Source organism: Corythoichthys intestinalis, chromosome 2 (genome assembly GCF_030265065.1).
Source record: "Corythoichthys intestinalis isolate RoL2023-P3 chromosome 2, ASM3026506v1, whole genome shotgun sequence".
Classification (NCBI taxonomy): Eukaryota; Metazoa; Chordata; class Actinopteri; order Syngnathiformes; family Syngnathidae; genus Corythoichthys; species Corythoichthys intestinalis.
Genome location: NC_080396.1, coordinates 38,348,503 through 38,365,645, shown reverse-complemented (window position 1 = coordinate 38,365,645; position 17,143 = coordinate 38,348,503). Strand labels below are relative to the sequence as shown.

The window sequence follows — 17,143 nt, the reverse complement described above, 5'->3', positions numbered from 1 at the left end:
TTTCAATTTTACTACAATTCTGTGTGCTACATCAAAGCTGAGACATCACTAGCTATGCATTAGCTTCAATCATAAAGGTATGGAAAACAAACACTGATCCACTAAAAGTCATACACGGGCTTTTTACTCAAAATGCATAAATTCAGGTGCTACACTTTTTTGCTCGTTTGTTTACAGGAGGAAAATGCTGTTAGGCAAAGGAAGAACTTAACGTGCCTCACAACAATGGACATATGTCGAGACTACGCGCATTCTACCTTGATGATGGATGGCACGATTTATTTTCTAATAATTTTATAATTTGTGATGTATTGACCTGTATTGCACATGCACCAATTGTTTTAAATAAAACAAGAAATTGAATCATGTTGTCCAAAAGTTGTATTGCGATCAATATCTGCAATAATAAAAGAATGACATACTATTTGTGTTCATAGAGTATGTACATGTGCGATTGGCTCATAATAACATAACCTAACTAGATCAAAATTGCCTTATAGTATTTACTTGTACCAACAAAATCCATGTCAGCCTTTCTGCATTCGACAACTGAAATATTATTTGTATTTTCACCTCATTTTGGTCACTCAAGTGGCTGACGTATCAATCTACACCCCATGTTAACACAGGCTGCACAGATTGTTAGAATTTTGTCCACGAACGATTAACGAAGTCATAAGAACAAACACGCAATCTTTTAGGTGGATCCTTTAGGGTTAAAGTTGCAAGCCAAATCCTTAATCTGCTGTTGGGTTCGATTTAAGGCGTATGGCAAGGTAGAGCCACACTGGCCCTTTGAAGCTGTACGCTGTTCAAAACATTCCACTTCCAAGCATATTATTATAGGCGCACACAACCAAGCACAGCACAGAAAGTCCCAGAGTCTCATCCACGTCGTGCTGAATTCATTTTTGGAGATTCTGTGGGTTCCTCAGGTTTGATTTGGCAATTTAAAACTTCAACCGCAATTAATGGTGTTCTATCTAAACCGGAAGTCCTTGGCAGAAAATGTAAAAGATGGCGTCGCCCAATCTTCGCTCAGGAAACTTGTCTATAGATTGCGATTTTTCATTAAACCTTCTTTGTGAAACTGACCCCAGGAAGCAGGAGACTGAAACATGCACAGTAAAAGTGCCGTTTATTTTAGTACACACAAAAACAGGATATTAGACAAATACAATTCTTTAGAAATATACATTGGTGCTGTGACGGAAAGGGGGACAAGAAGAATAACCAACAAACCATTATGTCCAACATCATTACATCCAGTGGCTTGTCTAATTTAAAAAAAAAAAAAAAAAAAAAACTGGTGGAGACAAAAGTTATTGCACCAACATGCTCACACGTGGTCATGGTCTCATGTCAATAAGGCACAAACAACACTATACCATAAAATGTAAGGTCCCGTTGTGGAATTGTACTTATTTTCTCCGTAACACAACACAGTGATCGGACACTATTTTTGCACTTCCGTATATTTTTGGGCTTAATGTCCATACTTAGCGTACATGCAGTTGAGCTCACCCTGAAATTTTACATTTGTAAATATAAGAAAAGAATTATCCCAACATGCAGGCTTTGAAATAACGTGAAACATGCCAAGAAGAGAAAGTGTCCAAAGGTAATGTTTTTTTTTTTTTTTTTTTGGAATCACTATCTGCGAAATGCAATGTTGATATGGGGAATGAACACTGACAGTAGGGAATGAATAGACTATGCAATTTCATGAAACACATTGTCATCCATTTATCAGACTGAATAATATGTAAAACCAGTTCCCACAGTCAAAAAGTTAGAAATTACTCTTGTCCTACAATGTATAAAAAGTGCTGAAAGTCCTGAATACTTAATCAATACAGATTATCCTGGAAATATTGTATTTGTGCCCCCCTTAATATTTATTTATCACTGTTATAGATGCTCAAAAATTTCATCTACGAGAATGAAATCATTAAAAAAATACACCCTACATGCCCATTTGTGATGCTGATTATTATAGGTAAGGACAGTTCTCATACAAAGAAAGGTTTACATTTTACATTCTAGATCAGCACAATATGCTGCCATCTACTGTATTTACACTACTTTGGAATTTCACACACCCCGGTCCATCATACTTCAAAATAAAAAAGCAACAGTCATAAAGTCATGATTTAGAAAATATACCAGCAAATAATGGCATATGCTGCAAACCATTCTGCAAATTTCCCCACCAAAGTAAAAATCTTTTTTTTTAACCAAATCTACGAGACTAAATTAAGATACTAACAGTCATATTGGTTATCATATACTGTATGAAATTGGTACTCTGTTTACATATAATCTTTAGGTACAATTCTTTATAACAGAACACAACATGTGTGGATGGCTAATTTCTAAGCATTGATAAACTCCCCAAAAGATCTTGCTCTTTAAAGTTAACATTGCATTAAATTTAAAGTGAACCTGTTCACGGAAAGTATGTTCACCATCTTTTACATCTCATAACTTAAGCCAGCAGAGGGTACTGTGCTCAAAAAAGACTTCATAAATTTATCCACAAACAAACAAAAAAACCCCACAAAAAATGTGTACGTATACAGTAAATACTTCATTCATAAATTTTGACTATTTTGGTGGTAAATTTTATCGTAGGTGTCTGACTGATCCTCTTTTTCTCTGCTGTGTGGGGAAACCGTGACCCCTACATCAAGTTGTCAAGGTGACAGCGTGGGGGGGGGGGGGGGGGGGGGCAAATAATTGTGCCCCATGCATTTTGCTTAGCAACAAGTGGCAGCTGAAAAGCACGACCAAGAAAAATAATCTTGCATCGCCATGGCTGCTAGTGAGGCATTTGTGGCAATTTTACCTAGCAACATGTAACAACAGCAATGTGTGTGTATGTGCGTGTATAGGGGTGTGAGTGTGTGTAACCTGACCAGTTGTATAGCTGTTTCTGCCAAACAAATAAATCTTTGCAACAACTGAACAACATTTTTTTTTTTGAGGTGAATTGCCTTATAGCTTGCTAATTGCACCCCAGTTTTCCTAGAAACAAGGGACAATACTATTGTTTGACACAAGCAGGAAAAACGTTGAGCGCTTTTACTCTGCATACAGTATATTAAATCTGGATTTTTTTTAGCACAAACAGCATAGCAGCCTGATTTGAATTTAGTGTATGTTGCTATCATGAAACACTGTGCACCAATCATGCTAGTGATCCTTTCTTATCTGTCAGAGCTCATACACAAAAAAAAAAAACTCCTTCGTGCGGCAGAAAGACAAAGCAGGCCCGAAAAGCACAGCATCTCTTCTTTCAAATGCCGCACAATTAACGGGAAGTTTAAAAAAAAAAGGGGGGGGGGGGTGCTGCCATGGTTACGAACAGCATATCGTTCTCTCGCCTCTTCTTCCCCTCAATCACCCATCACTCCCTACACTGATAATATGCTAATGTTGCGCAGTACAATGCACTCATGTCATCAATACACAAGGGTTTTTTGATAAAGTAGCTGCCCCAGTAGCTTTCACATCTCATGCGTGCCCCATTCATATTTAAGTCTTAATTTTATATATTAAAGTTATATTTATCAGATTTAAGCTATTTCTAAATTTTCTTTTTCCTCATCTTTGTTATTTGTAGTTTCAAGTAACATTACATGATGAATATACAATTGTCCTACAAAATCCATTTCAGTATTTGTGCATCATATGTAAAATTGAGACTTTTTGCCACCTGCCATAAAACTAATGGGACAGACTAACACAATCCGCAAGTAGGTGTATCGTGGTTAAAAATGAAATGCTTTATAATGTGAGTAAGGCATTCCTCCTGAAAATAGTAATAACACAGTTTTCTGAGTTCGTTACTTGCGTTACCTTGCAAGTAGCAAACACAGACCATACAGCACAGAATGCAGGGTTTGGTAATGGTTGGGTTTTGGTACGATGTATCATAAATTAACATTCAAAGTTCGTCCACCTTTTCTATGTCCAAATTCAAGCACTTTTAAAGACTTTCATGACCAATATACCATTTATTTCCAGAACCTTTTATACATTATACCAATTGTTTTTCAATGATGAGGCAGAAAAAAATAGGGTGCCTCCTCACAAGTACGCAAACGTCTTAAAAATGTTCCACGACCCTGGAGGCTCAAGAAATATAATTTAGCAGAAGTGTTGGTGTAGTGATAGCATGCAACGTTGGCACATACTGTAAGTCGCAGCCAAGGAAACCTTGATAAATGCACTTTCTTGAAGTTTGGGAGACTTGAAAAATTGCTCCTCTAAAGCTCCTCTACTTGTGAAGCTACATGATATCTTGATGTGTGTTTGTGTGGAACTGTAGTTAACAACAACAACAAAAAAACTCTTCCGATATCGCCGAAACTAGTAAATCTCTTTACAAAGCTATTACACTCTCCTACTCCTTCAAATAAGATAAGTGGCTGTTTCCATGTGCGACAAGGGGAGTCGATCGAAAGGCAGGCAAGTAGGCCAAGTCCTAACAGCGACGAAGCCGAGTGAAGTGGCTTCCAGCAACAAAAAGAGCAACTGGTCGTGCGATAACAGTATTGTACTAAACCATAGCAAATGAACGTTTATGCATTTAAATACTGCTCTATTTGTATACCGTTTGCCTGAATAAACTCCAAACTACTCACGCACGGACTCAAATGTACTGTTATTCTTGGGGGCGACTTTGTGAAGTGGGAGCGGAAGCAAGTTCCGAATGAGCGTGTAGCAGCCATGAAGCAAATTTGTTATTCTCCTTCATTTAATAATTCATATTTTGAGAAAGTGTGCTGAGAAATATTGTGTGCCCAACACTTCCAAGCATTTTCAAGGACAAAATTAAAGCATTTTTGAAACCTTGAAAAATGAAATCCAAGCATTTTCAAGGATCCCAAGGACCCATACGAACCCTGAACATTACTAATTGGTAAAGGTGGAGTCGGCAGTGCAACTAACTTTCGTCTGTCTTGCCTCAGGAGACTTCAATGGAGGATATCATTGTTGCGGATGTAAGGTGAGTAATTTTCTCCAACAAAATACTCTTTAAATTGCTGAATTTCTCACAGACTTACAAACCATATAAACATGGATATGATTCAGAAAAAGTTTTATTTTTAACCATGCATTTAATTTACTGCATCTCTCACATTTAGGAAAAACCAAGCCGTTTGACAATCGGCTACAAATTGAGCAATTTATAGCTATCTCAAAGTACAGGGTTTTTTGTTTTTTTTTAATTTATTTTTGGGTCACACTTGTCTTATAAAATCTACTTCTGCCCTTTCACATTCAATCTGTACATTCTTTTTTTGCGTTTTTTATCTAAATGTTTTTTTTTTCATTTATTAAAAAATAATTTCCCTCTTAACATTAGTTGGAATTATTTTTTGTAATTCGAGTTTTAAAAAAAAGAAAAAAGTAACTCGTAATACATTAGTAATATATATCTGGTAATAAATCAATGTAAGGCATTACTATTTTTGAGTGTAATATGTCGTGTGTAATATATTACTTTTTGAGTAACTATCCCCAACACTGATGGTTAAATAAAAGGCTTATATAATGTGGAGAGTCATTTAAGTCATTTTTCAGAAACTATCTGACACAAGTCATCAGAAGTAACTTCTCAGTGCGCAAGCAAATCAATTCATATTGATCATTAGAGGCAGCATGAGTGAAGCTGTGCTGGAAAAAGTGTCCTTGCCAAATCTCTGAGTCACTGTGGCAACTCAAGCGAAAAATGGAGAAAAAACACACAAGAGCCTTTGAAGCATTCGGTGTGATGGGAGTGAGTGTATGGGGGGCAGATAAAGAGCATAATTTCGCTGGCACTGATGACGCCACAACCTGATTTGGCGGAACCTCCCCTCATTACAACTCATTCAATATGAAAATGTAATTTCTAGTTCTGCATGAGTGAAAAATATATATTGTGGGGATTTTCAGGAGACACGTAAGACATGTCTTGAAAAAATGCAATTTGGATTGTTGTCACATTTTAGATTCTACCTAGTCTGTCATCTACAGTAAATTAATCAATTAATTAATCAGCTTGTATAGCTTGGGTCAAACTACGACATTGTATGAATAGATTAACTACTGTCCACAGTAGCAGGGCAAAGCCGCATGCTCAAAGACTATAAACAAGCAATCGGAAAACACTTCAAGAAATCCATTGATTCTTAATTTGGATAAACTTGCATCTGCCAAATTTATGCCAAATAAGGAGATGGCTAATAATGCCATGTCTCTCAATATTTAAAAAACAGGAGCCACAAGCCACTTTTTCCTTGGCCCATTCCCTAATGAACAAACTCGTGGAAATTTCTTATGTCGCATTTGCATAAAACTAATAAGAACAATTGGAAAAGAGGATTTATAACTTCCATAAAGGTTCATGTATAATTTCTAAAACATTCATTTGGGAAAGGCTGATGACGACAATTGACATTGCGTGCTCAAACAAACAAATGTCATTATTGCACTACAAACCTGAGCAAACTGCAACTTTGAACTTTTACATCCAGTTTCACCCAGTATTGTTTGGGTTGTTAGTTAAACCATTGCCCTATGTATGCACTTAATTGTAGTTTTAAGAAGGCATTTTTAAGAGCCTTTTGGTGATGGCAATGTGGTGTTGGGAATGCGCTCTGTAATCCAGCCGGTCACCTCGTTCAGCACAGACTCTGACACCTCTGGCAAGTCATGATGAAGGGAATGATAGCCTCCCTCGTAGACCTTCCAAGAAAACAGTATACTAGTCACAGTGATCATGGCTTGCCTATTTAAAATTATACGTTATATGCACACATGCAAACATGATAGGCACGTCACTTGCCTGGAGACTGTTAAAAGTTATTACAAAAACCTTGAATTTTAAAATAAATGTGCAAAGTAAGAACTCGAATTGGAGAGGAGACTTGTTAATGTTTGAGTAGTTTTTGAGTGAGGCAAACTATTTACTAAGAAAATTTAATTATGCATACAAAATTTCAATAACAGAGCTAATGGCCAGTTTTGGCTAACACTATCAGAAAGATTTTAATATAACTTCTTTGTGTATTATTGAAGTTTACAGTGCACTTCATCTTTGCCAGAATATTCTGTGACAAACGCCCGCTGAAAGCTTTAAATTGTTAAAAAAAAAAAAAAAAAAAAGCTAAAACCTTTTGGTGCTAAACAAAATATATAACTTTGCCGTCCTCCTGTTCAGCTAACACAACTAATATTTCAGATAAGAGACCAAAAGAGGTAGGAAAACAACAAAACTGCATTTCAAGCAATAAACATAAGGCACACACTGCTCCCACCTTGAGTTTCTTGTCTGAGCTGGGAGCCTTATCAAACATCATTTTGGAGCCTCGGATGTCGCAGAGCTTGTCAGCATCACCGTGCAGGAGAAGGAAGGGCCAGCTAATGGATGGAATCTCCCTCTCAATGCGAGCCGCCGCCCCCATTAACTGGATGCCAAACGACACGCGCAGCCCTCCATGAAAGTTCAGCTCGTCGGCCTCGTAAGCCTCAATCTGAAAAGAGATATTTCAAACACATACATTGGCTAGAAAGATGCAAGATTTTGGATTGCACTGACACTTGCAGCTACTGTATATAGACCCTACTCACACGACGTCACAACCACGCCTCTGCGCCATATTGTCCGTCTACTCGTCGTTTTGACGCATTACCGCTACGTAAATTCCTCCTATTATGGCGTGTTTTTCTGCTCGTTAACATTAATAATCAAAATGGTGAAGGCGTGTGTGGCGGTTGGTTGCAATAACAGAGAAGATAGACAGAGAGAATTCAAGTTCTACCGTATTCCGAGAGACCCGGAGAGGAGAGCGAGATGGACTGCTGCAATTCGACGAGAAAACTGGGCTCCAAACGATTACCACGGATTATGTAGTAGTCCTTTTATATCTGGCAAGATGCATTTAATATATATTTAGAGGGTTTTGGGCTGACAACCACAATTAAGATCATTGCGAGGCTAATCGCCGACAACATACAGTTTCAAATTCAAGATGCTTATTTCTTCCACCATCATTACATTTTGAATAATATTTAGCTGGTACCAAGTGAAAGAAGCTGGCCTCGTCTACGGATCATCAGTTAAACAGGTTTGTCCAAACCTTTTGCAAAGGGGGCCAGATTTGGTGTGGTAAAAATGCGGGGGGGCTACCTTGGCTGATTTACATAGAACAATATATTTAAACTAGTGTTGCACCGATATAATTTTTTGGCCCCGATACCGATACCTGGCTGTGCAGTATCGGCCGATACCGATACCATACCGATACCACCCCCGTTTATATATATATTTTTTTCTTTCTTTTTTTTTCCCAAAGAGCTACATAATTGGATGTGAAATCATTGCTATCAAGGCTTTGTCAGGCTGTTGCTTACCTTTGCAAAATAGGAAAAAGACTAGTACAAAGTGAATAGTCTACTAAACCCTAGTAGACAATAGTTGAATAAACCTTTGGCTCTCAAAGGCCAAAATAGTGCTACATTTATGAAATTAATAAAACATGTATAATGCTAGCCCAACAGTAAGAAAGTAAAAATAAATTCATAATAATAAACTCAGAATGAACAGAATAAACCTTTTTAAACCTCTCAAAGGCCAAACAGTGCAACTTTCATGATATTATTGTCACATTCTGCTGCTGCTTAGATTGTGTCTTGTTGCTGTGCTGGTCATGGGGGCTTTCCTGACGTCGCACCTGAATCCAATGCAGGCTCATCAGCGCAGCATTTAAGCACGGGTGATCTCAAAGGTATTTTGCCTTGCTGATCGCCATTTGACATCTCGCACCATAGTCTCGCTACAGTTGCTTGTTACGCCCCTGCATTGGGTTTTTTTCTGTTAGTGTGCTGCTCTCGTTTGTAACCCCATACCTTGTGCAGGTATTTGAGTGTTTTTATTTTGGCTTTTTGGCTCGCTGCCTATCGTCTTAGTGAACCTTCAAGTTTGTAGTATTGAGCTCCGTCGACCTGCTGTCACGGACTCCTTTTGTTATTTCTTCTATCCCGCGATCGCGTGTTATTTTTTGTTTGCAATCATTAAGCCCTTGTACATATCCCCCGCTTGTTGTCTGCCTCGAGTTCCAACCTTGTTTCCGCATTTGCGGACGCTAACAATTATAAGTAATAATAATTGACCACAGCATCCCGTCTCTCTATTAGCCTCCTTTTTTCGGGAGGGGGGAGTCCCTTATTTCTATTTCTGAAAGGTGGCAACCCTACTTTGGAAACAGTTCCCAAATTACTGCGGCATTTCTTTCAGTGAAACACAATAAAAGTAAAGTAGACGTAGTGAACTGACCAGAGATTGTTGCTCCGGTCCAGCGCCCTTCCTTTGGATACCACTCCTGCTCTTGCAGGCTCAGACTCGTTGTGTTCGTTCACATTTCGTCTTCAAATGTTTTATCAGGTTCGAGGTACTAAAATTGGCCAATTTAACTCCACATCTCGAAACTTTCAGGGTGCAAATCTTGCATGCAGTCATTGATTTTAATCGACGGGATTTCTATTTTTAAATACTTCCCGACCGCCGCCATTACTCCTGGTTTGTGTTTCCTCCATATGAAAAAGCGGCCTTGTCATTGGTTAGGAGTGGCTATTGTCCCGCTCTCATTGGTCTGGAGCAGGCCAATAGCAATAGCTGCTTGATGTTCACGTGTCATCACACAACACAGAGACAGAGTGTAGTGAGCGCCAGGAGGAAATAAAAAAGGCTGCGTTCAAATGTTATAATATTGGACCGGTAAATGGTATCGGCGTTGTCTTTGTTGGTACTCGCCGATACCGATACCACCATTTCGGGCTGGATCGGCGCCCCCTACCGATACCAGTATCGGTACCGGTGCATCTTTAATTTAAACAAATGTTAGCAAGCCCTTCTGTGTGTACATTTGCTTTATTATTTTTTTAAATTTATAATTTCAACAGTCTCGTCTTTGTGGCGTTCTCTTTCGACACTCGGGCTCTTGCGAAATACTGCTGCTGTGAAATTAAACTAGCTTCAAGTTGCTATAATTTCTCGCTGCGTATCTTCCCTGTAATGTCGTACATGTCAGCGTGTCTTGTTATTATCGCGTCACATCGAACTCTTTGAAAACAGCGACTGTCTCTTAGCAAATGAGGCAGACACAGTTGTTGTGTGTTTTATTGAAGAAATAGTCCAATGTCCACCTAGCCTTGAAGCGTCGGCCATCGCAGTCAACTTTTTTTTTTTTTTTTTGATCGTCGCCATTTTAGAAATCACACAGGGTAATGTTGCCTAGAGTGCTGCTCTTAATGTTTTTCAAAGTTTCGTGAGAATAGGCCGAGTTTCTGTGGAAAAGGTAGTTGTAGATATCAGGGTAGCAGATGTCAGGCAGAGAGGGCAAAGACAGCGGGTCGAAAAATATCGATTTAGGCATCAAATATGGATCTGGCGAATGGATAGACTGAAGCTTTTCCACATAACGCCTTTTATGCAACGCATCCAATGAGTTTACAGCATCTGAAAGCACTGGGGCTTCCATGAATTGCTCTATAAACTGAACGACTAATTGAAACCATTGAGAATAGGGCTAAACAGAGACGGACAATATGGCGGCCGGATACAGCGACACGTCATTCTGTGACGTCGGTGAGTAGGGTCTATAGGGCAATTAATAAGTCCTGACTGACACTGTCACGTTCCGGAGGCAGGTGGACCCAATCGCAAACCATACTAGGTCTGTCCCAAACGACTAATTTTCTCCCGATTAGTCAGCTGACTATTTTTACGATTAGTCGACTAATCTAATAATTAAATTTAAAAAAAAATTTTTTTTCACAAAAACATATTGGAACACGTAAATTATTTAAGTACAAATAAACACGTAAATAACAATAATAAATCAAAAAATAAACAACAAGCTCAAATGCTGAATTAACTAGTGCAAAAGAATGTAATGTAAACAGATTCAGAACACTGACTTTGCCTTTCCAACATGATTCAAAACAATTAAAAAAACACCTAGCATTAATATTATAGTATTGTCCTGTATATAATAGTATTATAATAATTATAATAATTATTCATTGCCATCAGTTTTTTCATAAAGGGTGTCATTTTAAAGGTATTCTTAGTGTAGAATCTGAATTTCGAAGTATGTGGGATTAACTCCAGAAATCGCTATTCATATGAAGAACATGACATGCTTTTATTTTGAAATGTTCACCGGAAGTACGTTCGCTAACCCGCTAACTTCAGCTTTACACTCCGCAAAAAAAAGCACTTTTTGTAGTTGCATGTAGTGTCAGTAATAGATTTTTTGGGGGTCATTTTTTCGTTTGCAAATGCTGTTAACCAGCGATTTTTCATTTTTGAAGTGTCACCTTTTAACCGCAAGTTTGCTTTCACGAGACTACTGCCAATGTTTTATAGCAGGCTAAAGTAAGTTGCCTTTTTCCCCCCATTCACCTCAGTGTAGCAGTGCTAACGTTACAGAGTTTAATATAGATGTGTTTTCTTATTTTGTATGTCTGAACTTTAATTCTACAGCGTGTTGATAAGAGAAAGGAACTGGAGTCTCATATGCCATCAGCACGCACGCACACGCACACGCACGCAGCGATAAAAGGCAGCCGTGGAAATTACCGGCCTCATTTTTATTTGCAGTGCGATAAATGGACTCATTGCATATCGTGACAGGCTTGGAAACTTCAATAAAACATGTCGTTCGTTAGTTAGATGGACTTACAAACTGGGTGACGGCGCTTTAGGTGTTTCTTCACGGCCGACGTGCAGCCAAGCTTGGCATTGAAGAGACAGGACAAAACAATGTACCCTCCTTTGTTTCTTTGAAAAAAGTCAATGTTTTGGACACTCTGGTGCGCTTTTTTGGGTTTGTGCCACTTTCCCCGCTTGCATACAGAGCGTCCGGCATTCTGAACTTTCCACGCATTTTTTTTAAACCCTTCATTAACGTCGACGGGATGTTTTGCTCGTCGACGGATTTACGTCATCAATGACGTCGACTATGTCGACTAGTCGGGACAGCTCTAAACCATACTACAACATTGTATGACTAGATTAACTACTACCATGACAACACACGTGCACAAATAGACGCCAAGTGCTGCTCAAGCACTGGCCCTTGCCCTTTTAACCAAGCAAGTGCCCTTATCAAGGTTATTAAGTCATGATCATTATTGTTAATAATGCGTGTCCCCTCCCAAGCGCTGTAGTTAGAATCACTGTGAGAGTGCCCTCTGTCCTCTCAACACGCAAACACATGCCATCCTGTGAACGAGCAGAAGCAATATGAGCAATTAATAGGTGCCATTCACGCTCTCGCCTCGCCCCTACCTGCAGTCCCTACACAGAGATAACACATAATGAGTCAGATCTTGAGAGCATGTGTGTGCCCCCCTAAACCTGAAGTAGCCTTTGTCTCTGTGCAATTCTCTAAATAAGAAAAAAATATATATTACTGCTCAATATTTAGTAATGTGTTTGCATGTTTAATACTACACTATTAAAAACTATTTTTGTGGGTAGGAATTATGATCCATATAAATTGAATAAATTATACTAAAAGTTTTAGGTAAGCAAGTGAACTGCATTAAATTGGTTAAAATGAACTGTCTTTACCTAATTTTAATCAGTAAAAACTTCAACCAAACAAGATAATATGTAACCAAAAATATTAGGTGTGTGCTCAAGGCTTCTTTCATACTGAAAGGTGGACCGTTTCATTTGGCGGGACACTCCAACTTGGACAGCATCATACAGTAGCAGGTAAGTTTTGACCTTATGGTTTGTTTTAAAATTGACAGTGCGAAACATTAACATGCCTGGCATGCAGTGTGTTAAATTAAGAAGCCCCCAAAGTAAAAAAAAATATATATATTTTATTCCTGGCTTTCAACAGCCATTCTTAATAGCTAGCTAAAAGCTAGCTTTCTTCAGAACATAGCAACATGGGTTACTGGTAATAAAGTGTCATAATTTGAACATTAACCTTATTTTCTAAGTAACTTTTCAGTAACGGCGAACAGTATTGTCAAATGTTTCGCCCTTCAGTATAAGTGAGTGGCACATTCAACCCCATGGTGTTCTCTGGGACTGTTAGGGCCTCAGTCTCCTGAGCCCTGCTCCTCCCTGTTTGTGTGTGTGTGTGCGTGCGTGTGTGTCTTGATTGCAGGATTGGGCAGATGGGTGAGCCTGGGACCAGGTGCAATCGATCATCGTTAGCAGCCTACTTAAGCCAGTCCCTGGCATCACTTCATTGCCAGATCAACTACTCTACTTGACGAGTTTGTGACGCTAGCATTTGCTTTGTTCCAAGTATTTCTCATATTCTACTCACTCTGCCTTGCTTACAGATTCTATGTTATTCGCCTGCCTTGACAACTTGCCTGGTCACTCAACAACTGCCGCCTGACTTTTGGACACAGACCATCTTTATATTCTGCAATAAACAATTGTTAACTCTGCCACCTTGCCTTCCTCTCTGCATCTGGGTCCCCCGTTCACCCAGAAACGTAACAGCTTGATCTGGCCGTAATATGGACCCAGCAGAGACCGAACCGCTTCACCGCCGAGCAGCTGCCCAGGACGTCCTTCTGGAGCTACACGGTGAGGCAATCTCCGCCCTGTCGAGACAGTTAAGTGAATTTGCCGAAACCCTGACTCGACTCCAGGCTGGGCTCTCCTCCCCTCAAGCCTTTAAGCATGTGCCACCTGCTCCGGAGTCGCTTTACACAGCCCCTTTTACCTCCAGAGAGCCGTTTGTCCCGGCACCTGCTCCTTATCACGGAGACTTGGGGACTTGTCGAGCCTTTTTAGTTCAATGTGCACTCGTTTTCACGCAGCAGCCCCACACGTACGCTTCTGAAGATGCCAAAATAGCATACCTCATTGGCTGCCTTCGTGGTGCCGCGCTAGAATGGGCTACAGCGACATGGGAGGGGTGCTCTCCTGCCTGCTCCTCCTATCACGCCTTTACGGAGGAAATGAAAAAGGTGTTTGATCACCCAGTGCGCGGCAGGGAGGCAGCGAAGCGCCTCATGTCGCTCCAGCAAGGCACAGACAGCGTAGCAGAATTTGCAATCCGCTTTAGGACGCTTGCTGCCGAGAGTCGCTTCAACAATGTGCCACTCCAGGAGATCTTCCGGGGTGTGCTTAACGACTCAATTAAGGATGAGTTGGCCGCCCGGGATGAGCCTGCTGACCTCGACCAGCTCGTTGACCTTTCCATCCGCCTAGATTGTCGTCTCCGTGAGCGCCACAGGGAACGTTTCAGACATCTGGGACCACTGGCTTTCTCGTCCACCCAGCCACATGTCCCACTCACACCTTCATTCCATGGAGGGCACGGCTCCCCGTCTACTCTACGCCCTAGCGCAGGACCTGAGCCGATGCAGTTGGGACGTGCCCGGCTCTCCACTGAGGAGAGGGAGCGCCGGCGGTGTGCCAATTTGTGCCTTTACTGTGGGGGTGAAAACCATTTTGTCATCAACTGCCCTGTGCGGTCGGGGAGGAGGGCCACTCCACTCTCCAACAAGAACAGCTCGGTGAGTCACGATCAAACCATAACAATCGCATGTTTAAAGCTTTCTGCCATGCTTTGTTGGAGAGAACAATCTATCCCGTTATATGCCCTTGTTGATTCTGGTGCAGACGATAATCTAATTGACCGTGCCCTGGTCGACCAGATGGGGATCACTCTACTTCCCCTAAAAACGCCGATCAAGGCTCAAGCCCTCAATGGCGACCTGTTATATTGTGTGACTCAGGAGACTGCCTCCTTATCCTTAGTGCTCTCGGGAAACCACAGAGAAGTAAGTTTTATGTTTTTGAGAATCTTCAAGTGCCCTTAGTTCTCGGCCTGCCTTGGCTTAAGACCCACAACCCCAATATCGACTGGAGGGAAGGCAGCGAATCGGCTTGGAGCGACTTTTGCCTCAGTAACTGCCTGGGATCTGCCGCCGGGGTCACTGTTGCACAACCAGCCCCAGAGCAGGTAGATCTGTCCCTTGTTCCAGCCTGTTATCACGATCTTGCACCTGTTTTCAGCAAAAGCCGTGCCAAGTCGCTACCACCTCATAGGCCCTATGACTGCGCCATCGACTTGAAGCCTGGGGCGCCTCTTCCCAGTGGACGGCTGTTCAACATCTCGCGCCAGGAACGCCAAGCCATGGAGGAATACATCTCGGAATCTTTGGCTGCTGGTGTGATCCGTCCATCTTCTTTGCCGGTGGGGGCTGGCTTTTTCTTTGTAGGCAAGAAGGACAAGACCCTGCGACCTTGTGTTGACTATAGAGGCCTTAACAGCATAACAGTCAAACACAGGTACCCACTTCCTCTTATCGACTCTGCCTTTGCTTCCCTTCATGGTGCCACAGTCTTCACGAAGCTCGACCTGCGCCAAGCCTACCATCTGGTCCGCATCCGTGAGGGGGACGAATGGAAGACGGCCTTCAACACTCATCGTGGCCACTACGAGTATTTGGTGATGCCCTTTGGTTTGACTAATGCGCCTGCCGTCTTCCAGTGCCTTGTCAACGACGTCCTGCGGGACATGATAGGCGTATTTGTGTTTACCTGGACGACATTCTTATTTTTTCAGATTCCCTCACAGCACACGTAGGTCATGTTTGGCAGGTGCTCCAAAGGCTACTTGAAAACCAACTCTACGTCAAACCCGAGAAGTGCGAATTTCATGTCGCTCATACCACGTTCCTTGGCTTTGTTGTCGCTGAGGGAGAATTGAAAATGGACCCCGCCAAAGTGACAGCTGTCACTAATTGGCCCCGACCAGTCTCACGGAAAGCCCTGCAGCGCTTCTTGGGATTTGCGAACTTCCTCCGGCGATTCATCAGGGACTACAGCCGGGTTGCTGCCCCCCTCACGGGCCTCACCTCTCCGTCAGTACCATTCAAGTGGACTGCCGCAGCGGAAGCAGCATTCAGTGATCTCAAGAGGCGGTTCAGTTCTGCACCCATCCTTTGTCACCCTGACCTAACACGCCAGTTCATTGTCGAGGTGGACGCTTCAGATCTAGGCGTGGGAGCCGTGCTTTCCCAGCGCTCGGAGGATAGCAAGGTACACCCATGCGCATTCTTTTCCCGCAGGCTATCGGCGGCAGAGCGCAATTACAGCATTGGCGACAAGGAGCTCTTGGCAGTGAAGCTTGCTTTGGAGGAGTGGCGCCACTTCCTGGAAGGGGCAGAGCACCCATTTGTCGTCTGGACAGACCATCGAAACCTGGAGTACATTCGGTCGGCCAAGAGACTGAACTCCAGGCAGGCAAGGTGGGCTCTTCTTCGACCGCTTCTCCTTCACTCTCTTACCGTCCAGGATCTCAGAACATAAAGCCTGACGCACTGTCCCGCCAGTTCGCGCCCGATGGTGAAAGATCAGAATCCAAACCCATTCTATCCCCTTCCTGTTTTGTGGCATCTCTCAATTGGGAGATCGAGTCGGTGGTCAAGCGGGCCCAAGCGCAACAAGCAGATCCAGGGGGAGGCCCCAAGAACCGTTTGTTTGTGCCTGATTCTGTCCGGGCCCAGGTGCTGGAGTGGGGGCACTCCACACCCCTGACATGCCACCCTGGTGTGCGTAGAACACTGGCCTTTATCAGACGGCGATTCTGGTGGCCGTCCATGGAAGGGGACACAAAAGCCTTTGTGGCAGCTTGCACAGTCTGCGCCCGTAATAAGACCTCCACCAAGCCCAGTTCCGGTCTTCTTCAGCCACTTCCTGTTCCTGGCCGCCTATGGTCGCACATTGCTCTTGACTTCGTCACTGGTCTCCCGCCATCTAAGGGTAATAGTCATACTCACAGTCATAGACCGTTTCTCAAAGACTGCTCATTTCCTTGCATTACCCAAACTCCCATCTGCTAAGGAGACGGCAAACCTGCTGGTCAACAACGTCTTTCGTCTTCATGGAATCCCTGCTGACATTGTGTCTGACCGTGGCCCCCAGTTCGTCTCCCAAGTCTGGAGGGCTTTCTGTGCAGCCCTGGGCGTCAAGATCAGTCTGTCTTCCGGATACCACCCACAGACTAACGGGCAAGCAGAACGAGCCAACCAACAACTGGAGTCGGCCCTGCGCTGTATGACCAGCACGCATCCCTATTCCTGGTGCTCACATCTT

At 42.2% G+C, this 17,143-nt stretch overlaps 1 protein-coding gene across 3 annotated transcripts in view; it reads right to left on the bottom strand.

Moving 5' to 3' along the window:
• Window positions 1-1,121: 1,121 nt before the first annotated feature.
• The window catches only part of mgll (monoglyceride lipase), a 74,850-nt gene continuing 58,828 nt past the window's right edge, over window positions 1,122-17,143 (bottom strand). For all 3 annotated transcript variants that reach the window (XM_057818250.1, XM_057818244.1, XM_057818237.1), the window contains 2 exons: window positions 7,311-7,526; window positions 1,122-6,738 (listed from right to left, as the gene is read on the bottom strand). In XM_057818250.1, coding sequence (XP_057674233.1) covers window positions 6,607-6,738; window positions 7,311-7,526 — 348 coding nt within the window. In that variant the 3' untranslated portion in view covers window positions 1,122-6,606. The remainder of the gene's footprint in view (window positions 6,739-7,310; window positions 7,527-17,143) is intronic.